This window comes from Hemicordylus capensis, chromosome 14 (genome assembly GCF_027244095.1).
Source record: "Hemicordylus capensis ecotype Gifberg chromosome 14, rHemCap1.1.pri, whole genome shotgun sequence".
Taxonomy (NCBI): Eukaryota; Metazoa; Chordata; class Lepidosauria; order Squamata; family Cordylidae; genus Hemicordylus; species Hemicordylus capensis.
The window spans coordinates 6,592,387-6,620,055 of NC_069670.1; the positions used below are offsets into that span (position 1 = coordinate 6,592,387).

The 27,669-nt window shown below is 49.5% G+C and overlaps 2 protein-coding genes across 9 annotated transcripts; one reads left to right on the forward strand and one right to left on the reverse strand.

Annotated features, from left to right (window-relative positions):
- Nucleotides 1–2,356: 2,356 nt before the first annotated feature.
- On the reverse strand, nucleotides 2,357–9,027 carry LOC128337617 (ras-related and estrogen-regulated growth inhibitor-like protein). Its single transcript, XM_053278858.1, has 4 exons — nucleotides 8,627–9,027; nucleotides 7,802–7,855; nucleotides 6,575–6,651; nucleotides 2,357–5,240 (listed from the first exon to the last, which is right to left on the reverse strand). Exons 1-4 carry the CDS (start codon nucleotides 8,739–8,741, stop codon nucleotides 4,821–4,823), a joined length of 666 nt encoding a protein of 221 aa, XP_053134833.1. The 5' UTR covers nucleotides 8,742–9,027; the 3' UTR covers nucleotides 2,357–4,820.
- LOC128337562 (toll-like receptor 2) lies at nucleotides 7,010–27,289 on the forward strand. 8 transcript variants are annotated; one of them, XM_053278690.1, is made up of 5 exons: nucleotides 15,394–15,602; nucleotides 16,551–16,613; nucleotides 17,358–17,506; nucleotides 22,128–22,249; nucleotides 23,871–27,289. In XM_053278690.1, the coding sequence occupies exon 5, from the start codon at nucleotides 23,896–23,898 to the stop codon at nucleotides 26,407–26,409; it is 2,514 nt and encodes an 837-aa protein (XP_053134665.1). In that variant the 5' UTR covers nucleotides 15,394–15,602; nucleotides 16,551–16,613; nucleotides 17,358–17,506; nucleotides 22,128–22,249; nucleotides 23,871–23,895; the 3' UTR covers nucleotides 26,410–27,289. The 8 variants fall into 8 exon arrangements, with proteins under 8 accessions (XP_053134669.1, XP_053134667.1, XP_053134665.1 ...); XM_053278692.1 differs by lacking the exons at nucleotides 15,394–15,602; nucleotides 17,358–17,506 and adding an exon at nucleotides 8,970–9,069; XM_053278689.1 differs by lacking the exon at nucleotides 17,358–17,506.
- The last annotated feature ends 380 nt before the right edge of the window (nucleotides 27,290–27,669 follow it).

Here is a 27,669-nt window from a genome sequence, read left to right on the forward strand (position 1 = left end):
CACTAAGGGAGCAGTGAAATTACCATCAGGTCTTCAGTTGCAGACACATCGGCCGCATTCGCACGTAACGCGGAACCACAGTTGAAGGGGACAGAGGTTCCGCAAGTGTTACATGTGAATGTGAGCACCTGGAATCTGGTGCGGTGATGAACCCAAGGTTTCAGATTCGGAACTCCAATCTGAACCCTCGGGTTCTAGTGAGTTTGGTACCGCAGCCAGCGGTAAGTCGGAATGCGGAACCGCAGGCTGCATTCCCTTATAACAGGGTTGAGGAAGGAAGCTGATTGGCTGTGTGGGCTGTCCTTCAATCAAGAAGGAAGCCCGCACAGCCAGTTCCCCTTACTCTCTGCGGTCTTGCTGGTTGCAGAGAGGACGCTCTCTCTGTTATGTCCAAATTCGGACAGGAGAGTCGAGGGGAGAACTGCGGATTCACTGGACCCACGGTTCTGCATTATGTGTGAATGTGGCTATTGTTTCTGTTGTTGGGGCTGGAACATGCTTTCCCCTCTTTGCTGTTGTTGGGAGTCGAAGATGCTTGCGTCACTTGTCTGATGGAAATTTCCTCACTCTCCTCTCCAGCAGCCCACCTGCCCCCTCACCAGCTCAGCGAGATCACACACTGTTCCCTCTAATCCTATGACTTCCCCTCCCCAGCATGTATTCCACACTAATTTCGCCGCTTAGGTTGGTGCCAGCAAATTTTCAGGGCCCACGGAGTACCTGATCTCGAAATGGGAATAGGGGGTTGAGATGAGAGTCTCTTACCCAGAGTGGGACTTGCAGGCAGGAGAGATAATAAGCCCTGTTCAGGCATTAGCCCTCTGTGAAGCGCAAGAGCTAGTTAGGGATGTGCACAACATCCGCACAAAGATTCAAATTTGAACCCAATTCGAATTGATTCGATTCGGAACCTCTGAACAGAGTGGAGATTTGACCGGATCGATTCAAATTTGGCGAAAGTCTAATCGGATTTGGACGAATCCACCCAAATTCAATTCGACTTTGTGCGGATTCAAATGAAATTCCACTCTGTTCAATGATTTTGAATTGAATCAAATTCTATTCAGATTTGAATTGATTCCTTTGAATTCCGTGCACGTCCCTAACTGGTTCCAGGCCCTCCAAATGCATGTTACAGGTAGGAAGTGTCCTTCTGTACCTGCGTTCAACATAACATGTGAATGACTGTGCCTGGATACACTGTAGACCTGTTGGACGAGTGTTGAACATAAATGGGCTGATTGGGCTGATTGTCTGATTGGCTCACCCCATTGTCACATAGAATAATAGACTCCTAAGAACAGGAAGTGATCGTAGAGCTCATCAAGTCCAGCCCTCTGCTCATTTCAGGAAACTGTTACAGCTTCCCTGACAGAGAGCCCTTATTGGGGAACCTTCAGTGAAGGAGGGCCCGCCACTGTGTGAGGCCGACTCTTCCTTGTCAAATCGCTCTTACAGGGGATGATAGGTGTTGTTGTCCAGCCACCCCAGTGATCCAAGTCTGAAGGTCCCAGGTTCAGTCCTTGGCAGCATCTCCAAGTAGGGCTGGGAGAGACCTCCTGTTTGAAATTTGGAGAGCTGATGCCGGTCTGTGTAGACAATACTGAGCTCGATGGACCAAGGGTCTGACTCAGTATAAAGCCGCTTCCTATGTTCCTATGATCATTTGGGATGCGCTCCTTGTTGAAATAAGAGCCGCCCCATCTCGGGCAACTTTTAAAAAGGCACAGAGGACTAATTTATTCACTCAGGCTTTTAATTAGATCTGTGGTTTTAAATTTTAATGTTGGTTTTAAATGATTTTATTTGTTTAATTGATTTAGTTTGGATTTTAATTGTTAATGGATCTTCATTGTTTTTATTATGTTGTAAACCGCCCTGAGCCATTTTTGGAAGGGCAGCATATGAACAAACAAACAAACAAATAAATTGTTCTTACCACCTGCAGTTAGAGCTGGTGGTAGCAAGCATGAATTGTCCCCTTTGCTAAGCAGGGTCCACCCTGGCTTACATTTGAATGGGAGACTACATGTGTGAGCCCTGGAAGATATTTCCCCTTAGGGGATGGGGCTGCTCTGGGAAGAGCATCTGCCTGCTTGCATGAAGAAGGGTCCAAGTTCCCTCCCTGGCAGCATCTCCAGATAGGGGTGGGAGAAACTCCTGCCTGCAACCTTGGAGAAGCTGCTGCCAGTCAGTGTAGACAATCCTGAGCTAGATGAACCAAAGGTCTGACTCGGTATATGGCAGTGTCCTGAGTTCCTATGGTCATTGTTCTGACCACCTACAGTTCCACCTCATTCCTTTTGGGCAGCTCAGAAGAACTTTGCACGAAATTGTCACTCACCAGACTCCGCCATCATAAATAACAACCGTTTTATTAATCAGCCATATAACAACAGAGAGCAAGAATCTTCCTGCCAGCATCCCTGACAGAAAAGTTAAATAACAAAATACATTTGAATGTAAACAGAAATCTCCCCAAACAACTGTCTGATAAGATAAAATAGTTTTCCTTCACCATAGACAGTAACTTGCTGTCCCAACCCGCCCCACCGCCCCAAGCATTTTACCCACGGGATGGAGGCAAATTCAAAAAGGGATGAAGGCTTAACTGGTGAAATCAAGAACATATTCCTGAATTTGTTAATGCACCAGGGCTAGAATCTTGACCTAGAAATATCACAACCAGAGAATCGTTTTTTTCCCTTTTAATGACGAGACCATATTATCTAAAGAAAGTTCATAGACTTGGAAGGAATCCTGAAGGTCTTCTACTCCAAGAAACCGTTATATTATTCTGTTGCCCACTTCTGAGTTGGGGTGCCTACAGATGTACATAATTTGAGCGATCAGCCTGCTACAGAAGCCCATTCACCACATGTGAGCAGTTTGGTGTGTTTCTAGCAGAAGCTGACTATACTCAGTACTGACTGGCTAGAACCAATGCTCTCACTAACCTAAATTCTCCCAAAGCAATTTTTCAATATTAGTTGAGTCTATTTTTTTTAAAGGAGGGGGTAGAACAATTATACATTTTAAATGAATAAACTGAAAATGCATCTTTAAAAAAAATGATGACCAGCCCACCTGAAGCAGAGAGGAGCATTATGGTCTACGGAGTCTGTCAGTATTAAAAATCACTTGCTATTAAGTCTGTCAGATGCATTGCAAAGGCTTTGAGGAGGAGAGAAGACTTAGGTTCATGATATCATTGGTTCTAGCCAATCAGCTCTGTGTACAGCCAGTTTCTGCTGGAAATATACCATATACTAACATTGGTAAGTGGGCTTGGATAGCAGACTCAGGCACCTCAAATCAACAGCTGGTATCAGGGCAGGGTGCCAGGTTCAAACTGTAATAGGGGGGAAATGCAGCTAGCCTGATCTGCATGGATGTTTCTGATCCCCATGTTCAAAATAGGGATTTACACCAAATTTGCACAAATCGATCTAAATTCAAATCAAATTTGAAATTGATTTGATTTGGGACCATTGAATCCAACCATTGAAAAGAGTGGAGATCCATTTGAATCGATTCGAATTTGCCCAACCTTGAATTGAATCATGGCAAATTCGAGGTTGGGCAAATCTGCATCGATTCGAACGATTCTCCACTCTATTCAATGGTTCCATATTCATGCTAATTTCATGCATATCCCTTGTTCAAAATAGAGTCAGGCCAGAATTTGAACACAATGTGAAGAAATCAATTGCAACAGACTTGAAATTTCCCTGCTGCAGAAGCGGTTTGCCTTGAAGACTGGTGGGAAACTACGTCCACAAAACAAGTCCAGCATTTCTGCCTGAGAGGGGACAATGAGGCCATTACAATGGATCTTAGCCATCGTAGCAGTTTTGCATCCCAAGGGTTTCAATAAATTATTGTGATTGCCCGTTTGGCCAAGTCTGAACCCCAAAGTGAGAAAGAAACCTGTGTGATAATCGTAAAAGAAAGAGGGTAAACGTTCCATTTCCTTTCCAGACCGAAAAAGAAAAGTTAGTTTTTTCCTCCTACACGGCTTAAAGAGTTCTGAAAAAGCCGCCTCCGCGATCCAGCCATTTGAGAACTCTTTTAAAAGAGGAATCAGGGCTGTGTGCAGCTGAGATCTGAAGCTACCTCGAGGGCTTCTAAAAATCCAAAGTGCCTCAGCCTTCAAGTACACAATTAAAGAGAATGTTCTGTGTGCAGATTGCATTCGCCTGCTGTCAGATTCGGTGGGGTTCTAGCACTGAAAGGTTTCGAGATCACCCGAGCCCTGTTATTTTCCTCCTAATCAAGCTAATCGTTTCTCCAGCCCCTGCAGGGTCTCTCAAAGGTTGCACAGCAACATTTCACCGCGGGAGTGTTCTGCTTCTTTTCAACGAAGCAGCCACAGAGCAATTAAGTGATGAAGAGAGGTCTCCTTCCGACCCGGAGGACCCACCCTCTCATTTCGGAGGCACTGGAGCCTCGTTACTTCTTAGCGAGGGAACGGCACTCTGCACATGCTCCAGAGCAGCCGTTTGGTTCTCTCTTCCACACGCCAAGTCTGATCTCTGTGTCCCAATAACACTGTTCCGAAGGTACAGAACTGCAAAATTTCCAAAGGTGGGTCATGCTGACAAGAGAGAAACCAGTCACCTGGTTTCTACAGATTATGCTGCACATTCCTAGATGTCTCACTCCTCTTCCCTTGTTATCTGTGGTCGTGTCATCTGAGATGCGTTCCTTGCGGAACAAGGTACATCCAACTGAGAACCGACACAGATATTCTTCCATTGTTCTCCAGAGTCGCCTTTCCTCCCGGCTTTGTCCGCCCGAGGACCAAACCGCCTCCGTCCTCATTCAGTCCTCCTCCGCCCAAAGACGGCGGACATACTGCGTACGATTCCCCGGAGGCCCACGGCCTTCCGAGTGGAACTCCGAGAGTCCCGTACCATGTCGAGGAGTTCGTGGAAGACCACCAGGGCTCCGTGGTAGGTCTCGGCGGCCGAGATCTCGAAAAAGCCCGAGTCGGTGGAAAGTGCCAGGAGCCGGCCTTCCTCGCTGGAGACGCTCCGGCGGTGCTGCAGGTCCCGCTTGTTCCCCACCAAGATGACCGGCGCCTTCTCAGCCCCGCCCTTCCTCTTCAGCTGCTGGATCCGCTGGAGCTGCTGGCGGGCAAAATGGAAGCTGGCGCGGTCACAGATGCTGTAGACGACGATGAAGCCGTCTGCCCACCGGAGCTGTTTTTCATTCAGGCAGCCCTGGAAGCCGGTCGTCTGCAGACATTCAAGGGAGGATGCCGAGTTAGTGAGGGGGTAACACAAAATGGCCGTCCATAAGGCTCCCCCAGGTCGCCTCGGGGAACCGGGGGAACCAGCCTCTAGGCCGCAGAACCCAAACTAGGCCCAGCCGCGAAGTAGATTCGCTCCTCAGATACCCCGCGGCAAAAAGCCATGTGTGAAAAGCCTCCTGGTGCATCTTTCTTTCCAGCCGTACTGATTTACTAAAACTAAAACTTAAAAGAAGAATTGCCTAGTCTAATGAGGGAAGACTGTGGTCTCTGAAGCCTCCAGATTGATCTGCCCACACTGGGTGGATTGGGAGCTAGTGGCCACCTCAGGGTCATCCAAGATGCTTGATGGATGAGAGGGGATTTGAAGCCAGGTCTCCATCATCCTGGTACAACCCTAAGATGACACCAATCTGATTCTCAGGGAAGGCTGCTTGTGTTCTTAGGGGCTCAGTTGGTTAACCTATGGAACTCACAGCCACAGGAGGTGGAAAAAATGGAAACTGGTTTTCAATACAACTCATTCAGATTAGAAGAAGGAAGTCTATCGTTGGCCCTTAGCCATGACAGCTCACAAGAGCCTCCACAATCAGAGGCAGTATACCTGTGAATTTTTAGTTGCCAAGGAGCAAACCCTAGAGGAGGCCGTTGCCTTGATGGTGAGCTTAGGGGCTCCTGCAAGTGACTGTCCACTGCTGGTAACAGGATGCTTGGGCAGATGTCCCCTTGTTCCGACCCAGAAAGGAACCTCTTGCTTTCTGAGGCAGCCACATTTGTTAGAGGCATGTGGAAGTACTTTAGGGACAGAGGCCGCATCATACTTGGCAAGTTTCCGGCCCTCAGCAGCTCCCAATTTTATCTAAAACAGGGGATCTCAAGCTTGGGCCCCCAGATGTTGTTGGACTACGACTCCCATCACCCACAGTCATAGGATGTTGGATGATGGGAGTCGTAGTCCAACAACATCTAGGGACCCGAGCTTGAGAGCCCCTGATCGAAAACAACCCTAATCCTGCAAATGAACCTCTCGACTGGAAATGTATGATTCGGCTGAGTCAGTGGCCACTGCGAGTCAGGGTCTGTTTTATTTATTTATTTGTTTGTTTGTTTGTTTAATTGTTAAATTTATATACCACCTTTCATTAAAAACAACCCCCAGGCGGTTTACAAAGGTTTAAAAATACAATTAAAATGGCAATTAAAACTATTAAGCTAAAAATACAAGACAGAGCTAATTTAAAATATAAAATGCAAACACAAAAATGGGACACTGTTGTGCGGGCGAGTTGGGAACAGTTTCCCAATGCTGTGGCGGCTTACCTGTGGGCAGACAGAGTCCCAGATGCTGAAGCAAACCTCCCGGCTGCCCATCAACACATTGTGGGTGTAAATTGATTCTGGAAGAGGGACACCAAGTGAAAAGGTGTTAGTAGGAGGCGGGGGGGATGAAAGAAAGAAAAAAGCAGGCATCTGAAGGGAAACTGGAACCAAGGGTAAGCAGAGGTTGCATTCACATGTAAGCGGTATGTATGCATTCACACGTTCTGCTCCCACCACTGTCTTGTCTGAATTTGGACGTAACGGAGAGCACCCTCTCAGCAGTCAGCGAGACTGCAGAGAGGAGGGGGAACTGTGTGTGCGGGCTTCCTTCTTGACTGAAGGACAGGCCTGGTAGCCAATCGCAGCCAGAGAGAGGGAGGAGCTTCCTCCCTTGGCTCTGGTTGCCAGAGAGCAAGACTGCGGTGCCGTGTTCGGACGTAATGCTGGCACCGCAAAAACGGAGCTACAGGTGGCAGAACTTATTTCAGACTGAAGGTACGAACCAGAGTTTAGGGTGGGAAACTGAGGGTTCATTTTCCGTCTGATCTGCGGATGGTCAAAAATTTGAACTGCAGGCCCCTCCAACTCTGGTTTTGTGTGGCGTGTGAATGCAGCCAGAGAAAGGAAGAAGGAAGTTTGCTTGGAGAAGGGAAGACCGGGGGGGGGGGGACAGTATGAGAGACATTTTCCAATATCAGAAGGGCTGCCACAGAGGAGTGGACTTCTTCTCGGTTGCTCCTGAAGACAGGACCAGAACTAATGGGTTGAAGGTAAAATGAGGTGGATTCAGGCTAGACAGTAGGAGGCATTTCCTAGCTGTAAGAGCAGATGGACAGTGGAACAGTCTGCCACCTGAAGAAGCAGTGGGCTCCCCTTTATTGGGGATTTCCAAACAATGGCTGGGCAGCCAGCTATTGGGGTACAGTCACAGTTTCCTGCACTGAGCAATGGGTAGGACTAGATGCCCTCTAAGGACCCCTTCCAAGGACAAAATCCTACTATTCTATGGGAGGGAGGGAGGGAGGGGAGGGAGGGAGGGGCAAGAAGCTGAGGAGGGGGAGGAAGGGAGGAAGAAAAAGCCAGACCAAGAATAGGAAAAAGAGAAACGGAATAGTGAAGACACTGAAAAAGAAAGAAATGAGCTGAAAGAGCAGAGACAGAGAAAAAGAGAGGGAAGCGGGGATGGGAAACGAGGAAGCCTCATTCCCAAAGTAATCATTCACTTACCAATATTGCCATATTCGCCAATAAACCTTCGAGTCAGAAACCGAACTGTCAAGGCTAGAAGAAGAAGAAGGGAGAAACGTGTTGGCAAGGGTTTGATCTGGCTGCTCTAGCAAGACACTTTTGCTAAGAATATATGGAAGTGGTGTAATGGCACGGCTGGCAGCCTGTGGCTAGATTTCTTGGGGGGGGCACCCTCCACCGCCTGCTTTCACAGCCCCCATGACCCGGCCTGATATCACCTTACCCTGGCATGAACCAGCGAGAACAACCATAGGAACCTAGGAAGCTGCCATATACTAACTGAGTCAGACCCTTGGTCCATCTAGCTCAGTATTGTCTGCCAGCGGTTTCCCCAAGGTTGCAGGCAGGAATCTCTCTCAGCCCTGTCTTGGAGATGCTGCCAGGGAGGGAACTGGGAACCTTCTGCCCTTCTGAGAGTGGCTCCATCCCCTGAGGGGAATCTCTTCCAGTGCTCACAGATATAGTCTCCCATTCAAATTCAAACCAGGGTGGACCCTGCTTAGCTAAGGGGACAAGTCACGCTGGCGACCACAAGACCAGCTCTCCTGGCACTGATGCAGTGACATAGGAACATAGGAAGCTGCCTTCTACTGAGTCAGACCCTTGGTCCATCTAGCTTAAGATTGCCTACTCAGACTGGCAGCATCTCCAAGAGAGGGCTGAGAGAGACTCCTGCCTGTGGCCTCGGAGAAGCCGCTGCCAGTCTGAGTAGACGATACTGAGCTAGATGGACCAAGAGTATGACTCCGTAGACGACCGCTTCCGACGTTCCCCCGTTAAGCCCGACAGCAGGGATCAACTCACCCGATTTCCCCACTTTCTCGGCCCCGATGACGAGGATATTCGCCTCCAGCTTAGCGAGGGCCCCTTCCGACATCTTGCCGGCCTGCTGGAAAGCCGTCTTCAGCTGCACCAACATCTGGAAACCGAATCCTCCCGGGGACAGAGAGCCGAAGAGGGAGGAAGCCGAGAGGTGCTCTTTGCACAAGTCCCTTGGCAGAAGAACGGCCTGCCTCTCTCTCCCTCTCGCCGGGCTGGGGCTTATATAGCCGAGGGGAGGAGCAACAGCTGGGTGAGCGAGTGAGCGAGTGAGTGTTGGGGAACAGAAGGAACCGGCTCAGGTTGTGCCTTCCTTGGCCGACACGCACGCAGAGCGTAGCGACAGGGGGCAAGCCCTGGCCCGCAGTCCTGATCCCCGCCTGGCGGTCCCGTGAGCCTGAAGCGGAGAGCCAAAGGTGCCTGCCCAAGTGAGCAGAGGCTGGGGGGTGGGTGGGTGGGTGGGTTGTATCCTGCAGGAGAAAGACATTTCATGTGGACGAAGAACGAGTCAGGAAGCGATCTGAGGAGTCAGGAGGCAGAAGGCGACGCGGAAGCAACGATGAGCAAAATATCTGGAGGGAGTGGTGGTGGAGAAAGGGCCAGGGTGGTATAGTGGTTAGGGACAAAAGCAGCTGCCATATACTGAGTCAGACCGTTGGTCCGGCTAGCTCAGTTCTGTCTGCACAGACTGGCAGCGGCTTCTCCAAGGTGGCAGGCAGGAGTCTCTCTCAGCCCTATCTTGGAGATGCTGCCAGGGAGGGAACTGGGAACCTTCTGATGTTCTTCCCAGAGCGGCTCCATCCCCTCAGGGGAATCTCTTACCTTGCTCGCACATGTGGTCTCCCATTCAAATGCAAACCAGGGCACACCCTGCTTAGCAAAGGGGACAATCCATGCTTGCTAACACAGGGCCAGTTCTCTCTTCGTATCTTTTAGAAATAAATGTATTCCGTTTGGAATCATTGCTTTCTTAGATAGCATGCAGAAGCTCTCAGGTTCCCTCCCTGGCATCATCTCCAAGACAGGGCTAAGAGAGATTCCTGCCTGCCCCCTTGGAGAAGCCGCTGCCAGTCAGGGTAGACAATACTGAGCTAGATGGACCAAGGGTCTGACTCAGTATACGGCAGCTTCCTATGCTCTTAGCTATGACTCTGGAAACTGGAGTGGTTTTGCTGTTTGCATCTCTTCAAAATTTGCACTCTCTGGGTCTCAGGCTCTGGGAGATTATGAAGAGCGAGACTGCCACCTTGTGCCCGGAGATCTTCCAGATTCATAAACTGCAGGAGTGGACTTTCTGATTTATTTACATTGACTACATCCATATCCCCCTCTCTCCCTCTCCAAGGAGCCAGAGTGGCGTACGTGTACTTGGCGATCTCTATCCTCACAACAACCCTGTGAGGCAGGCTAGGCTGAGAGACACCCAGTGGATTTGATGGCTGACTAAAAGAACGTTCTTTGTCAAATTTCTACATGGTTGCTGTTAAGGGCACAAGACGAGCAGAGAGACTAAAAACCTGGCAACGCGACACATCAGGGATTCCCAAGTGCAGGCCCTCCTCGGACGTGAGCTGTTTGCATTCAGAAGGTTCCAAGCTCCCTCCCTGGCAGCATCTCCAAGATAGGCCTGAGAGAGAGAGACTCCTGCCGGCCACCTTCGAGAAGCTGCTGCCAGTCTGGGTAGACAATACTGAGCTAGCTGGACCAAGGGTCTGACTCAGTATATGGCAGCTTCCTATGTTCTTATTATGGTGGCCACCTGGGACTGGGCCTTCTCTGTTCTCGCCCCTGTGTTGTGGAACGCGCTCCCCATGGATATGAGAGGATTATCTTCCTTGGAGGCCTTCAAGAAAGCCTTCAAGACCCACCTTCTTAGCCTGGCTCCGGTATGGAGACAGCTGAATGGTGGCTTGTGTCCGGCCCCACCCGGCGGTCCCTCCTGTGATGTCCCATGAGCGTTATGTCATGCGTATCGGGGTGTGGCTCAGGCTCCGGAGAACCCCGAGCGAGCTCTCCCCCATCCATTCCAGGCAGCGTTTGCTGCCTGAAAGCTTTTATTTCCCTTTCTCTCCCTCCAGCGCAGGAGAGAAAGAGAAATAAATGCTGTCAGGCAGCAAGCACTGCCTGAAATGGACGGGGGAGAGCTCACTCGCGCTTTCCGGAGCCCAACCCACACGTGCACGGGAGCTTTCGGCGGCCTTTTTCATTGGCGGCCAGGGTTCTTTGAACCCGTTCGGTCAATGGTGGCTCCGCTCCTGGCCTGGCTTTTAATGGTATCTAGTTTGAGGTTTAATTTTAATCCGGTTTAAATGCTGTTTTTAAACTGTTTTATTATGTCTTTTGATTTTAATGTAAACCACACTGAGCTACTTTCGGAAATGTGGTAAATCTATCAATCAACCAACTTTAGGAAGGGTGGGAAATCAATCAATCAATCAATCAATCAATCAATCAAATAAATACAATAAAATATAACAGTTGAGAACCCCAGCTTCTGAACCCTCTGCAGCTTGGCTGGAGAAAACGAAGCCTCTGAGCATGTCTCGAGTGCCTTTCCTTTAACCCTGAATCAAAGCAGCCTATCCCAGCTCTTGCAGGTCAGGAGACAGTGGGGCTTGGAGGAACACCTTTCCCTGTCCTCTTGACAAAATGAGAGTGCTGTCCTACAGCCTGGGAGCAAAAGACCTTTATTTGTGGCTAGACTTCCATCAGGTTTGACCCGTTTGGGAACATACGAACTGGGAGATAACCTGGCTTATTACGGGCAGTTCTGAGCCCAATCTTATGCACCACCCTCTGTCATCTGTGGGTCCCTACAAAGGCCATCAGCCAGGGGTCAGCAGCCTTTCGGAAGTGGTGTGCCAAGTCTAACCCTCACCGACTCTCATTTACGGTTTTGTGTGCCAGTGACGTATTTTAATGCAGAAGGTCTGTTCCCAGCCACATGCGTTCTGCCCAGCTCCCAGGAGCCTGCCTGCTTCCAGTCTGCAGGCTTGGAGATTGCACTTTGGATACAAGGACCTTCAGATTGAAATTGAGCGGCTCTGGAAAAAGAAAACAAGAGTGGTGCCAATAGTTGTGGGTGCCCTTGGTGCCGTCCCAAAAGAACTGGAAGGCCATCTCGACACCTGGGGCCTGATAATTACAGTACCAAATCCAGTTAATAACGTCTGGTAGACTGTGTGTAAACAGCACAACCACAACAACAACAATTACAACGACTGTATTTGTTAGCCGCCCCATAACAAATTGTTTCCCACCCAGCAGTTAGAGTGCTGGCCTAGGACCGGGGAGACCCGAGTTCAAATCCCCATTCAGTCATGAGACTTGCTGGGTGACTCTGGGCCAGTCACTTCTCTCTCAGCCTAGCCTACTTCACAGGGTTGTTGTGAAAGAGAAACTTAAGTATGTAGTACACTGCCCTGGGCTCCTTGGAGGAAGAGTGGGATATAAATATAATAATAATAATAATAAGTTTACTGAGGGGCTTTACTGCGAGTTTGAATTTGCTCAAAAAAACTGACGCAAAAAGTCGATTTTATTTAACCCCAGATATAAATCGGGCGACACTTTAACACGCAGTGAAAAAACCTGAATTCCTTGTGTGTGGAGTGCTCCCCAATAGCTTGCAGGGACTTTGGGGTAAATCTGGTCGATATGTGAACGTCCCATCTCCATTCTGGAGGAGATGTGAGCTAAAAGCCCCGTGTGGAAAACGGCTTTGTAGTACAGGCTGGACTCTGCCACAGTAACACGGATCTCTTCTCCCTCCTCCGGAATTCTGGCCCTGGTTCCCTTCTGCTTTCTTATTGTGAACCGTCAAGCTAAGGAGTTTTGTGCCAAACTGAAGCCTCCTGCTGAGAGAAAAGATAACAGAATTGAGCAATGGCTCCTCCGGCATCTTTCTGATAAAGTCACGAGCCGAGCAGACCTCACAGAAACCAGCAACTCTCATAGGATCACAGGAACATTACGAAGCTGCCTTATACCAAAGCCCGATTCGGACATGTTTTGTACCCGAATCTGGGCAACTGAGCACACCGGTGATTCTGTCTACGGATCACCCGAATCAGCCAGATTCGGGTACAAATCATGTTGTACCCGAATCGATTTGCACGTCCCTAGTTTCAAGCAGGAATCTCTTCCGGCAATACCCGGAGATGCTACCAGGAATGGAAAGCAGATGCTCTTCCACTGAGCTATGGTCCCGTATCCCCCCAAATATCATACACTTGGAAACATAGGGATTTATACTTGGGCCCTGGCCCAACGAGCTCAGCGTCGCCTACTCTGACTGGCAGCATTTCCCCAGGATTTCAGCTGGGGATCTTTCCCAGGCCTGCTCGGAGATGCTGCCAGGGATTGAAACTGAGGCCTTCTGCACACAAAGCCGCTACGGTCCCCTCCCCACTGGTAATGAGCCAGGCCAAGAAACCACCTGAGATCTTTGGGCTGGAGCAGCGGGCAGGCCAGGCGTTTGGGTGTTGATATCCATCTGATCGTTTCCCAGCAACCTGAGATTAGGTGGAGGAAGAATGCCTGGAACCTGGAAGTGTTCCCAGGCCAGAAACGCACCAGAGCGGGAAACCGTCCTCCCTTGCAGACTGAATCCCTTGTCTTGACATGGGGAGGGGCGAGCAAAAAGAAAGCCGTTTCCGTGAGGAGGGTTTTGAGGGGTTCAGCCCTACATGAGCGGCAGCCAGCCTTTGGGCAACTAGATCACTTCTTGGCTGGCTTCGCTGTCGCTTTTGCGGATGGGAACCTAGGAAGCTGCCATATGCTGAGTCAGATCCTTGGTCCATCTAGCTCAGCATTGTCTACCCAGACTGGCAGCGGCTTCTCTGAGGTTGCAGGCAGGCAGGAATCTCTCAGGCCTATCTTGGAGATGCCGCCAGGGAGGGAACTTGGGACCTTCTGTTCTTCCCAGAGTGGCTCCATTATCCCCTGAGAGGAATATCTCACAGCGCTCACACATGTAGTCTCCCATTCATATGCAAACCAGAGCAGACCCTGCTTAGCAAAGGGGACAATTCGTGCTGGCTACCACAAGGCTAGCCCATCTCTTTCTGAAGTGGCCTTAGCTGTGGCCCTCCACCAAAGAGGGGTCTCTTTGCCTGTCTTGAGATATTTTGACCAGAGTCCAGGGGACTGTAGATATCGGCTCCCCAACATTTCGCAGATGGAGATGGGGATGCATTTCTAACAACTAATTCTCATCTCAAGGACGCCTGTCGGAGCTCCTCATCCACTATTTCACATTACTAGGGATAGATGAACCGGCTCGAAATCGAGCCAGTTTGCACTCGAACCGGTTCGGTTGGAAGGCTCGACCTCGAAACAAACCGCAGTTGTGTGGTCATTCAAATAGCCTGGGCGCATGTGCGAGGCAAAAAAACCAACCATGGTTGCCATTGCCCGTGGAGGGCTGAAACAGACCCCAAATGGGCAAACTTGGCGAGGGAGACTCGGGGACCCCTGCAGTCGCCACAGCCACTGGTGGGAGTCAGTACTTTGATTTTCCTATTAATATGACACCTAGGGAAGCCCTCGCCCCACTCGAGCCAGGCCTGAATCGGCTTGAATTCAAGCCGAGCCGGGCCCCGGTCCAGAGGGGGCATAACCAAACCAGTCTGGTCCGGATCTGGCTCGGATTTGAACCGAAGCGGCAAAACCGTTTTTGTGCACATCCCTCTGGATTACTGAACGTTTCCCTGGAAACCAAACCCTCTGACCATGAAGCCCTTACCTGTTGGATTTCTGAAAAGAGAGGCGTTCCAACTCCATGCCCGCCTGACAGCCACAGCCGGGGACGTCCACACAGCCTCTCTTGGCATGACCAGAGAAGGGAGGCAAGGCTGTCCACTAGCCAGGCATGAAAAATAATCAAATCCGAAACCCAATAGCCAACCCAAACAGGCCTGACCTGCTCCTGCATCTTTGATCTGCAGGATAAAAAGGCAGTTAAAGGCAATCACCTCCTACCAGTAATTGCTGCTGGCGAAGTGGTTGTTAAAAGCCTGCGGCTAAAGGAGTTGATTCAGGTATTGGCAACCCTGAAGGATGGGTTGGTGCTGTCTCTTGGGGCTGCCTGAGCAAGGAATTCAGAAACACCTCTGGTCACCTTGCCAGCCCCCGATCCTCTCACCAAGCATAGCATCTCATCCTCTCTGTCTCTCCCTCGGTGGGTCTGTCTCTCTTGCGTGAATGTTGCAGGCAGGTACTTTCCCCAGAACGGCTCCATCCCCTTAGGGGGATATCTTACGGTGCTCACACATGTAGTCTCCCATCCAAATGCAAACCAGGGTGGACCCTGCTTAGCAAAGGGGGCAATGCTTGCTTGGGGCCACAAGACCAGCTCTCCTTTATGGTCTGGGGCTTCACTTCTTCGAATCCCCGCTGGTGTGTTTCCCAGGCACCTGTATTGGGCAGCAGTGATATAGCAAGGTGCTGAAAGGCATCATCTCACATTGCGTGGGAGGAGGCAATGGCAAACCACTCCTGTATTCTACCAAGAAAACTGGGCTCTGTGGGCACCAGGAGTCTCACCACTGACCTGACGGCACAACCTTTCCTTTCCTCGTGGTCACCCCTCCCAAAAGAAAGAAAGAAACAGGAAGACCGCGAGAAGTGCCTTGTCTGAGGCATGAAACAGCGAGGAGGCCCTGTGCCTTTAAGAAGAAGCCACACCCCTCTCTCTCTCTCTCTTTCTGTTTTTTAAACGGAGTTTAAAGAACAAAATATTCTCCAGTTTTTGTTTGCTCTGCAGCTCTGGGGGTAGAGAAGAGGATGTGAAAAATCTAGGCTGGCCGTGGGGAAGGGAAGCGAAGGGGTGATCACAGAGGACTAGAAGGCTGCCCTTTGGATTCTCAAAGGGGGGATACAGGGAGAGATTTCCCCACCTCATCTGTGGGCAGAACTGGCTCGTCAAGGTAAAGAAAAGTGTTGCCTTCCAGCCCAAAGGGTAAGGAAAGTTTTTCTGCATTGCTCATCATTGTGCATTGGACGTCACAGAAATTGACGTTACCCAGGCAGTACTCTGCCTGCCTGCCTGAAATTATAGTTACAAACCTTTCTGACGCTGCTGGGATTGTTTTGATGGTGTTTCTTTTGTGCTGTGTGTCGTTCTGCCGGGGTTTCCCAGATGGGGTTGGGTGACTACAACTCCCATCACTGCAGCTGCTGTGGCCCGGGCATGATGGGTTGTAGTCCTCCAACCAATTCTGGGTCCCAAGTTCAAGAAGCCCTGTATTAGGCAGTCTAGGACCGGGGAGACCCGAGTTCAAATCCCGCTTCGGCCGTGAAACTCACTGGGTAACTCTGGGTCAGTCGCGTATCTCTCTGCCTAACCTACCTCACAGGGTTGTTGTGAAGATAAACACAAACATGTCCTCGGGGCTCCTTGGAAGAAGAGTGGGATATCAATCTTATTATTATTAATAATAATATACAGTGTGTTTGTGCAAATATTCAGGGGTTACCTAAGAGAGGAGAGCTGGTCTTGAACAGGAACTGTCCCCTTTGCTAAGCAGGGTCTGCCCTGGTTTGCATTTGAATGGGAGACTATGTGTGGGAGTGCTGTAAGATATTCCCCTCAGGGGATGGAGCCACTCTGGGAAGAGCATCTGGGTTCCAAATTCCCTCCCTATCATCATCTCCAAGACAGGGCTGAGAGAGACTCCTGCCTGCAACCTCAGAGAAGCCGCTGCCAGTCTGGGTAGACGATCCTGAGCTAGATAGACCAATGGTCTGACTCAGTATATGGCAGCTTCCTATGTCCCTATGATATATACCACAAAAATGTAAGGCTTAATTTTGCCCACCAGGGCAAAACCCAGCCACCTAGCTTCTGGATTTAGAGCTGTGGAATGTGTAGTATCCTAATCTCTCAGAGTATGTGTCATTTTCTCAGCACACAGGCACCAGCCCCCATGTGTCTGGGATGAAGGAGTGGCTGTTCGAAGATGAGGCTTAGGTATGTGCCCAGACATCTTTCTCTTAAAGGCATTACCCACTGGCAATTAACTTGTGTTTCCTGCCCTTCTTTTCCGCCAGTTCCACAGCAGGAAGAAATCCAGCAGGTGAATTCTCCCCTCTGAGCTCTGCCTGTTGAATTTCGGGAAGAGCTCTGCCGGTTGAATTTCTTCCTGCCCTGCTGCTCTCCACAGCAAAAAGGGGTCTGGCAAGGAAAAAAATGGTGCAATATCTCTGCTTAAGGATATATCAGGGGTTCTCAGCCTTCGGCCCCCAGACATTGGACTACAACTCCCATCATCCCCTGCCACAACAGCAGCGGGCCATTTGGGCTGAGGATGATGGGACTTGTAGTCCAGCAACTTCTGGGGACCCAAGACTGAGATTCTGGGAGTATGTATGTTTGCAATGCCAGGTCAAGGATTTGAGAAGTAACGGGGGGGAAAGGAAATGCCTGAGTTCCCCTGCTAACTCGATAAAAGAGGCACCTTTTAAAAGTGGCGATTCTCTTGTATTGAGCAGGGGGAGAGCAACTGGCCCTCTCCGTCCCCAGCACAGCATCCCTTCAGTGGCTGTGGCTGGTGTCGATCTTAAGTTTCTTTTTTCGATTGTGTCCCCTTGGGGGACAGGGAGCCCCTTTATTCATTTATTTATATCTCTGTAAACTGCTTTGGGAACTTTGGTTGAAAAGCAGTATATAAATTTGGTCATATTCGTATTCCATGGGGCTTGTGTTATTTCGCAGCTGGGATGCCACGGGCCCCATCCTTATGCGATGCGGAGCAAAGCACACCGCTGTGGAGAGTCCATCCCTCTGACACTTCAGCAGCCCATCCTTTCTCCGAGACGTTCACACGGGATTTCCCCATTTTAGCCGCACAAGCACCCTGCGAGGTAGGCCAGGCGAGAGAGAGAGCATATGCCTGCTAGTTAACTTCCGTACCTCAAGGCCACAGAGTAAGCTGGTCTTTGAACCCGGGTCTCTGCCAGACTACCCCAACTCCCTTAGTTCTAAAAAGGTGGCTAGTAGTATAAATTAATCCGGATGGGTTTGTTTGTGTGGGTTCCTGCAGCTGCTGTTTAGACTATCATCTGAATGGTTAGGTCTTCAGATCTTCCTCCTGCTCAAGCCAACGTCCTGTTGCTTAATTCGCAAGCTTGACTCTACATTGTGAAACGTCTGTTTGGCTGCCCATACGAGCAGCGAGCCAAGTCTGTGTGAGCAAACGGAAGGAATGGGACGAGGTGCAGAAGCCAAGACTCTGTTAAAACTTAACATCTGCAACAACAAGCACTCTCCAGGCAAACGCCCCCGTCAACAGGAGTTTCCTTCCAGGTTTTTGTCTTTCCAGTCAGGAATGTTGAAAAATTAGAAATTAGAAATCATGACTGGGAACAGTTCTGAAGAGCTGTGGACACAGAACATAGTGGTAGGCCTTAAAAAGTGAACTGTTTGACACGACACGCTGAAAAAGGTCGGATCTGACATTTTTCAGTGCCGTGTCGAATCCGACACTTTTCAGGGCGCATAGGCCTAGCTAGTAGCGTCAAACAGGGTCGTGTGCCCGCAGCGCCCCCCACCCAGGTTGATCCAGTCAGATTGAGTTGGAGCTCCCAACAGGTTTTCCAACATTCTATTGGATCCCCGCCTTTCCCCCACCCTCTCTCGGTTCCCCGGTGGAAGGCAAGAGGACACACAAGCCAGCCAGCAAGCTGTGTGCTTTGGAGTGGCTTGAGAGGGGGAAAGGACTCCACATCCCCCCCCCCCGCTTTATATTTCAAGCCCTGCTCTTCTGATCTGGGGGCCGAGGTGGGGGGAGAAGGGCCACTCTTAAGGGGGAACCCGGGGGTCAGGCAGAGGGTCCATCGTGGTGATCTCTCAGTGGGTTGGGGGTTGCCTTCGGTGACCAAGGCTGTCCTTCCATGAGGCAGGGAGGACCCCTAGGGGCAGCAAAGCATAGTGGGCACTCTCCCCAAATATTTCTTGCTCCCCGCTTCACTCATAGGAACAGAGGAAGCTGCCATATACTGAGTCAGGCCATGGGTCCATCTAGCTCAGCATTGTCTACCCAGACTGGCAGTGGCTTCTCCAAAGCTGCCGGCAGGAGTCTCTCTCAGCCCAATCTTGGAGATGCTGCCAGGTCTGTCTATCTGTCTATCTATCTAAGGCTTAGGCGATACGTGGCATGTGCGGGGTACGCTGGGGGGGGCGGCTGGAGTGTGTATTGGAGTGGGCGTGGCCTTTTAAAGCCACGGTGGTGAGGGCTCCTCCCACAGGCCCCCTGCCTCCCAGATGGCCCCAAATGGCCCCAAAATGGCCCAACCTGGCATTTGGGAGGAAAGTGGGCCTGAGGAAGGAGCTCTCGCCGCTGTCAGTACTTGTGCGCTGATGCTCTGCACCAGTTTCGTATTGCTTTCATAGGTTTATGTTGTTGTAGCCAAAATGTGTATATGAATGGACCAGACCAGTGTTTCTCAAACTTTTTGGAGTCAAGGACCGCTAAATTCTTCGTGCAGAGTTTCAAGGACCGCTACATTCTTCATGCGCAGTTTCCCGGACCAGCAGTTAGTAAAGGGGTTTCAAGTCTGTCTGTCTATCTATCTATCAGACTTCTATACTGCCCAAAACTTGCATCTCTGGGCAGTTTAGAATGAAAATAATATAAGCATTGAAATAATTAAATTTGGAATCTTTTGCAAACATGGAATATTAGGGGTTCTTAACCTTGGGTCCCTCAGTTAAACTCCTATAACCCCCAACAACAATGGCATTTGGCCATTATGGCTGGGGATTATGGGAGTAGAAGTCCACCAACGTCTGGGTACCCAAGGTTGAGAACCCCTGAATCTAAAAGCCTGGGTGAACAAATTTGTCTCCAGTATGTCTGGAGTGGAGGTGCTTGTGATTACTCAATGGAGAGGGGATGTTGGGCCATTAGAAAAATTCAAAAGCTACATGGGGCCAATGAAAACAACATACAAGCAAGCCCCACTGATGCAAGAGGGAAACAGCGTTCCCTCTCAAGGCGCCTCGACCACAACAGGCAGCTCGGTTTCAATCAACCAACCTTTGGCTGCAAACAATGAGCATGCAAGAACCAGCAGCCCTTCAAGTGGCGCCCCCTGCCATACTTTTTCCTCCATGCCCCTGCACCGCATACAGTTTGAAGCTGTAAAGATAGGGAATAAGACAGCTGTAGGAAGATCTCAGCAGCACGTGGAGGCAAGGCACAAGAAGGGTCCCATGCCTCCGTGATACTCTTCCTCTTCCGTGCCATGTGCAAAATTGAGGAAGTGAGTGCCTTGATTTCAGTTGGGGCGGGGTTGACTCCCAGTCAGGGACCGGCACTCAACCCTTCGGGGACCGGCAGCGGTCCAGGGACCGGTGGTTGAGAAACACTGGACCAGACCACCATGGGTGATTGAAGGAGCCCTTCCTACACAGATAGGTGCGTGGGACATATTTTATTATTATTTTATTATTTATTACATTTTCTATCCCGCTTTTCCTCCAAGGAGCCCAGAGCGGTGTACTTCATACTTAGGTTTCTTTCTCACAACAACCCTGTGAAGTAGGCAGGGGCGTAACTATAATAGGGCAAGGGGAGACAGTTGTCTGGGGGCCCACTGCCTTGGGGGGCCCCCCAGAGGCAAGTCACATGACTGACTCCCCCAGCCACGCACCCACCTAGGCCTCCTTCAGTTGTATTCATCTTCTGAAACTGACGTGAGTGTTAAGACCTGGAGCTACCAGAACAGCAAGTCTTGCTCTAGTACCATTACATGTCTCACATTGTCCATAATTTACAAAACCTTAAACAAAAATTTAGGATGATGTTCTATTGTGGCACATAGGATATATAAATTTTACTATGCTTTTTGTTACCACTATTCAGCCTCATTTAAGATTTCTTTACTTCATGAGCTGAGCTTCAGTGACGGGGGGTGGATTTTACAATCTTGTCTCTGGGCCTACTCCAACCTTGCTACGCCCCTGGAAGTAGGCTAGGCTGAGAGAGAGAAGTGACTGGCCCAGAGTCACCCAGCTAGTCTCATGGCTGGATGGGGATTTGAACTCGGGTCTCCCCGGTCCTAGTCCGGCACTCTAACCACTACACCACGCTGGCTCATATCTGGGTTTTGTCGCAGCTAAGTTTGAAGAGGAAAGGTGCCGTTGGGTTAATGTTTATAAATTTCTTCTTTGATGTTTAAAGAAGAAGAAAGCGTTGAGTAGGACTGCAAACAGGTCTGTTGAAACTTTACAAGCCAGCTGTCCGCGTTTTACGAGACCGGAATTCAGAAGGGACACTCTCCCAGGAACCCACGCAGCAGGGCAATAGCAGACACCAGGGGTTGTCAAACCTGGGCCCCCAGATGCCGCTTGACTACAAAGCCCATCACCCCACCTCAGTGACCACAGCGGCAGGGGGTGATGGGTTTTGTAGTCTGACATCTGCGGCGCCAGAGCTCAGAACCCCCGTTGTGTACAATGGACAATGTCTTCCAAACCACAAGAGCATAACCATTAATTTCCATCTCTGCTGCCTGGAGGCAGAGAGTACAGAATCCTACCTGAAGGTTCAAGGAGTTTACATCCGAGAAGACCGGCTGGCCAATTTTAATTCTTATTTTCTTTGATACAGCTACGTAAAGTGAGATTTCTCGTCATAGGTTTTATAACGAATGATTTTAATGTCAAAGGCCATTGTGACAGGGGATGATGGGAGTTGTAGTCCAACACCATCTTGGGACCCGAGGCTGAAAACTCTCTGATGTCACTAAATTGGAAGGGATTCAGAGAAGGGGAATGAAGATGGTCTGGAAAATAAGCCCTCTGAGGGAAAACATGGTGCATGGTGTGGAGAAAGTGGACAGAGATGAATCTTTCTCCCTCTCGCATAAGACTAGAACCAGGGGTCATCCCATGAAACTGACTGCCAAGAAATTTAGGACCAATGAAAGGAAGTACCTTTTCACACTATGCATAATCAACTTGTGGAACTCTCTGCCACATGATGTGGTGGCAGCCAACAACCTGGATGGCTTTAAGAGGAGTTCGGATAAATTCACGGAGGAGAGGTCTATCAACGGCTATAAGCCATCTTCAGCCTCAAAGGCCGGATGCCTAGTAAATACCAGTTGCAAGGGAGTTGCAACAGGAGAGAGGGGATGCCCTCAGGTCCTGCCTGTCTGCTTCTCAGTGGCACCTGGTGGGTCACTGTGTGAAACAGAGCGCTGGACCTTGGGCCTGATCCAGCAGGGCTGTTCTTATGTTCTTAAAACCTGGAGGATCTGGATATATTTAACCTGGAAAAGAGAAGGGGGGAAAGAAACCACCTCTTGGAAAGTTTCATTGCCTGCTTACCTAGAGGTGATCGTTTTCTTGCCATAGACGACTAGCTGGTTATAGCAAGTAATTTTAATGCATGCGGATGTGAAGTGGGATGTGAAAACCACTATTCTAAGAGGTTTCTTTTTGCTTCCTCTTTCCGGGTTCCTCTTTCTCCTGATTTAGGACGCTTGCCCTGACTTGGCATGGATCCTTCCAAAGACCGCTGGGTATCATCCGCGCCGATTTCTCCACCTGTCACTTGAAGGGCTCTCCTGGAAGCTCTCTTCCTTTGGCTCTGTGCGTGTGTAAGTTCTTGCTATTGCCTTAAATGTGTTCCGGGGTGGTGGGATAGAGATGTTAGGGGTGTCATTTGGAAAAGGGGGTCTCTCCAGCCATTTTAAAGCATACCTTAAAACAATGACGAATTCTGTAAGTCTAATTAAAAGCCTGGATGAATACATGTGTCGTAACAGCCCTTTTAAAAGCTGCCGGAGATGGGGAGGCTCTGGACGGGATGCTAAAGCCTTGGGGTGGCCATGGAGAAGACCCATCCTTGAGTAGCCACCAGACGAGCCGGGGGCAACTGCAGACCTGATCTCATCTGGGGAGGTCCGTCAGAAGTGGGACTCGTATCAGAGGAAACATTCTCGCAAACACCCAGGGCCTAAACTGTTGAGGGTTTTCTAGCAAGGGTTCCCAGCCAGTGTTCCCTCTAACAGAAAATCCCAGATGCTGTGGACTACAACTCCCAGCATCCTCTGCCAAAGCCCACTGCAGCAGGGGATTCTGGGAGCAGAGGATTCAACAACATCTGGGATTCCCCCTTACAGGGAACCCTGTTGCCAACCTGTGGTCTTCCCGCTGGTGTTGAACTACAACTCCCATCATTCCCAGCCATAATAAACTGTGGTTTTGACGGGAAACCTAGTGGTAGCAAGTGCCGTTCTTTTAATATAGGTGTCATGTGGTCTCTTCGAGATGACTCAGACACAAACCTGGCTGCCATGTTTTTGCACTGGTTGCAGTTTCCAGATGACTTACGGAAGCAGCCCCACATAGAGTGCATATTATTTTATTTTATTTATTTATTTATTTATTTCATTTATAAACTGCCCCATCCAAAGACTCTGGGAGGTGTACAACAACTTTAAAAAGACATAAAACCACACATTTCAAAACACAGTGCTAAAAACAATATAAAAACAATTCAAAAACAATTAAAACCATTTAAAACCAATTAAAATACTTTTAAAAAACAACACTTTACAAACCTTGGAAGGCCAGGCCAAACAAATAAGTTTTTACGGCTCCCTTAAAGGCCGACAGCGAGCCTAAACTGCATATGTGAATAGTAGTAGTAGGCGTTATGAAGATGACAGATATTTTTATCCCGTTTTTCAACCAAAGTTCCCAAAGCGGTTTACATAGATATAAATACATAAAATAAGATGGTCCCCTGTCCCCAAAGGGCTCACAGTCTAAAAAGAAACGTAACAGAAACACCAGCAGCAACCCCTGGAGGGATGCTGTGCTGGGGACGGAGAGGGCCAGTTGCTCTCCCCCTGCGCAGTTGAGAGAATCTCCATTATAAAAAGGTGCCTCTTTGCTCTGTTAGCAAGGGACCTTGCAGTCTGTCAGCATCTGGCAGGGGATGGTGGGAGTTGTCATTTGGCAACATCTGGGGACCCAATTTTGAGAATCCCCGACTTGTGTGAATCTAAAGCGAGATTTAGGGTGTATGATTTAGATTGGGGCAGTGATTGCTTGGGAAAGTTCTTAGTCCATTCCTGGGGATACATTCTCAGTAAACGTAGCCTCCTACAGCTGGAGGAGGGCTTACTTTCATTTAAGGAAACAAGAGGGAGAGTGAGTGTGTGTGTATCTGGGAAACTTACTATCCTGTTTTGGTATTCTTTCCTCCCCAAGGTTGGCAGTGAAGATGTGAAGGGGGATGGAAGAGACCCTGCTTGCCACCCTGTGGTTGATTCTTGGCTTCGTGATCCTGGGACAGGCCGACGCCTTGCCTTGCCACGTCACTAGCAACCATACAGCCTTTTGCCGTGGTCAGAATCTGGACCATGTCCCTCCAGACCTCCCTCGCTCTTTGGAGCGTTTGGACCTCTCTTACAACAAGATCCAGCAGATCGGGGATTTCTCAGCCTTCCCCCAGCTGAGAGACCTCGACTTGAGTTTTAACAACATCTTGAGTATTGCTGACGATGCCTTTGCTTCCAATGTCCTTCTAGAGAAGCTGAATCTCTTTAACAACTCGCTGGAGGAGATCCCCTCGCAGGCCGTGAGGCCGCTGAAACGGCTGAAGATGTTGTCCATGTCCAACAACCTTTATAACTACTCCACCTTGGATGGGGTCTTCAGGACCTTGAAGAACCTTGAAGAGCTCTCCATGGGAGGACCTGCCATTGAGACTGTGGGAAGTCGGGACTTCTTGCCTCTGAAAGAGATTCCCTTGAAGAAATTTGCCCTCAAAACATCCACCAGTTTGAGGATGTACCAAAAAGGGGCCTTCTCGAACCTCAACACCACTGCCCTGTGGTGTGACATCTCGCTGGACAAAAACCCAGCGGCATTGCCTGTGATGCTCCAGGATTTGCGGGGGAAGCCGATGCAGTGTCTCCGTTTCCGTAACCTCTTCCAGTTTACATACTACATGGATTCCGAGGACCCTTTCTCCGGCTTGGCCGAGGTAGAAGCTGAACAGCTGGTCTTCTTCAGGGGAAAGTTCAATGAGAACTTGCTACGCATGGCTCTGCTGAACATCGAGAAGTCTTCTATTCAGGACCTTGCCTTAATCGCCATTGATTTTGCGCGGTCTCTTGAGTGGGAGCCGCCAACAGCGGGCTATGCCAACCTGACCCTCCGCCACTTAGTGCTGCAGGACATTAGCAACCCGGACATCCTCCGCTTTGACTGGACCTTCACGTGGTTCACTGGTGTGACTTACCTCAGCATCCTCAATGTCAACTTTAACTTTGTACCCTGTGATGCCTGGGGTGAAATGAGTAACGTGGTGGTCCTGAACACTTCCCACAACCGTTTGCAAAATAGCTACATCTACAACGAACGCTGCCAGTACCAGGACATCATGCCCAACTTGGAAGTTTTTAATCTTTCCTACAATGAACTGACCAGCCTCAAGAAAGTGGCCACGTTGACTTCCAGCTGGCCCCGATTCTCCTATTTAGATCTGAGCCATAACCAAATTGGGGTCGTGAACGAGCTGCCATGTGCTTGGAGTCCAAGCCTCATTTGGCTGGCTTTACCTTACAATATGGTGACCATGGATATCTTTCGGTGTCTTCCAACCACCTTGCGTTTCCTGGACTTGTCCTACTCTCAACTGGAGCGGCTCGATACGAGCTACTTTGAGGCTGCTGTTGACTTACAAGAGCTGTTTCTGAGTGGAAACAAGATCAAGTTCATTCCCATCGCGTGGAGGAGCCCGAATCTCCGTATCTTGGAAGTGGACGGAAACTCTTTTGGTGCCATCAGCAAAGGTTCCTTTGTCAATATGCCACATCTTGCCCAACTGAAGGCAGGGAACAACCCTTACCATTGTGTCTGTGACCTCTATGGCTTCCTTCAGGAGACCTTTAGGAAGGGTAAGTTGAGCCTACAAGATTGGCCCAGTAGCTGGACCTGTTATCACCCAGAATCTTTGCTGGACACTGATGTGGCCGCTTACACCCCACGGGTGTTTGAGTGTGATGTGACCATTGTGGTGGCCATTGCCGTCTCCATCACTGCCACAGTGGTTATTATCTGCATGGTCTTGTGTTGGCGGTTTGATGTTCCCTGGTATCTCAAGGCCACCTTCCACATTGTTCGTTCAAAGTACCGGGCCCGCCACTCTTCGCCATCCCAACACTTTGCCTACGATGCCTTCATCTCCTACAGCAGCTCAGATGCCGAGTGGGTGAGACGAGAGCTTCTTCAACGTCTCGAGGTCGCCTCCCCAGCATATCGCGTGTGCATTCACGAGCGTGACTTCACTCCGGGTCGGTGGATTATCGACAACATCATCGACAACATCGAGAACAGCCGCAAGATCATCTTTGTGCTCTCGCACAGTTTCGTCGACAGCGAGTGGTGCAATTACGAGCTCTACTTTGCCCACCAGCGGGCTGTGGGGATGGGCTTTGAGGACGTGGTCCTGGTGGTGAAGGAAGCCATTGACCCAGAGGCCTTGCCCAATAAGTTCTGCAAGCTCCGGAAGATGTTGAGTAAAAAGACCTACTTGGAGTGGCCCGCGGAATCTAGCCGTCAGGCCTTCTTCTGGGTCCAGCTGAAATCTGTGTTGGGGAAGGCTGAGACGTTCGAGACAGACCCAGCCATTGACTTTCTAACTGAGACCGAACAGACATCGGAGGAATTGACTGATGGTCCTCTGGAGATGGGCGAAATAGCTGAAGGAAACACCACAGTGGCCACTCCAGTGGCTCCATAGGAAGAAGTCTTATCCCAAGTCAGACCATTGGTCCATTTTTAGCTCTGTAGGTCTACACCGGGGGTTCCCAAGCTTGGGTCCCTAGATATGGTTAACCTACACTTCCCATCATTCCTAGCTACAATGGCCTTTGGAAGTAGAAATCCTTTCTATCCCCACTGTGTGGAGGACTGTTGTTATGCTGATGGGAAAAGCCTATACAGCTTTCTATAGACACACAGACTGCCGTTCTGCTGGGAGCACTCTGTGTATGCTCAGAGGCACCCTTGCCTCCATTGCCTTGCATTCAAAGCCTTACCCTCTTTACAGAGGGGAAAAGGTGTGTGTGTGGGTATTTATTTATTTATTTGTTCTATTTATATGCCGCCTGGTATATGCCTCTCTAGGTAGTGTACGCCATTTAAACACAACCAATATAAAATGGAATAAACACAAAAACCAGTTTCACAGAATAAAAAGTTGAAACAATCTCATGGAATAAACACCATTAAGCGGTTTAAAATTAATTCCATTCAAAAGCCTGAGAAAACCGATGTGTCTAGAAATATGTGTACATTGTGGGGAAGTTTGCTTATGTTGAGGCGCCCTCCTTTTCCTTTATTTGTTCTTCACATTTTTCAGGGCTGAATATCCTGAACTGAAAAGGGGCTGTGATCTCCTTCAAACCAAGCATTTCCAGATCTCTGCTTCCTCCTGTTCTGTGCATTGATCTGTGTTCTTCCTTCATACCCAAGTGATTCTCTGGCTGGGTCAGGTTCCACATGGACAGGTTTCCTATCTTTCCAGCACACCCTAGTAGAGAACAGGGAAACTTGCTTCCGGATGAAAATGTATGGCATATATTGCTGACAAATGTTTTTGAATAAAAGTGTATTTTTAAGTGTGTGTCCTTGGTGGGGTTTCAGACAGAGGCTGGACAGCCATCTGTTGAGAACCCTCTTGTTTTGTAGCACCTGTATTGAGCAAAGGGTTGGACTAGATGACCTTATGTGCACCCTTCTAATTAGCATTCTCTGATTCCCCAAGATCGAGACTGGCATTGTTCCCAATCCACCTTGGGTGCTCTTTAAGCAAATTTAGTAGGCCTGCCATGTTTTCTGGGGGCTGATCACAAGTTGGTTTCCCTGTCAAATCATCCTCCTGCTGTGCTGAAAAGAGCAAGGTGAGTGTCCTTTATTTTTATGTATTGATTCATTCATTCTATTTGTACACCACCCTTCCTAAAGTTGCTCATGGCGGTTTAATAAAATAAAAAAAGAT

Coding starts and splice junctions, on each gene's coding strand:
- LOC128337617 (XM_053278858.1), bottom strand. CDS start 8,741: ATGTTGGTGCAGCTGAAGACGGCTTTCCAGCAGGCCGGCAAGATGTCG. Junction 7,856..8,626: donor CGAGAAAGTGGGGAAATCGG/GTGAGTTGATCC, acceptor TTCTTCTTCTAG/CCTTGACAGTTCGGTTTCTG. Junction 5,241..6,574: donor GGGACTCTGTCTGCCCACAG/GTAAGCCGCCAC, acceptor GAATGTCTGCAG/ACGACCGGCTTCCAGGGCTG.
- LOC128337562 (XM_053278694.1), top strand. CDS start 23,896: ATGGAAGAGACCCTGCTTGCCACCCTGTGGTTGATTCTTGGCTTCGTG.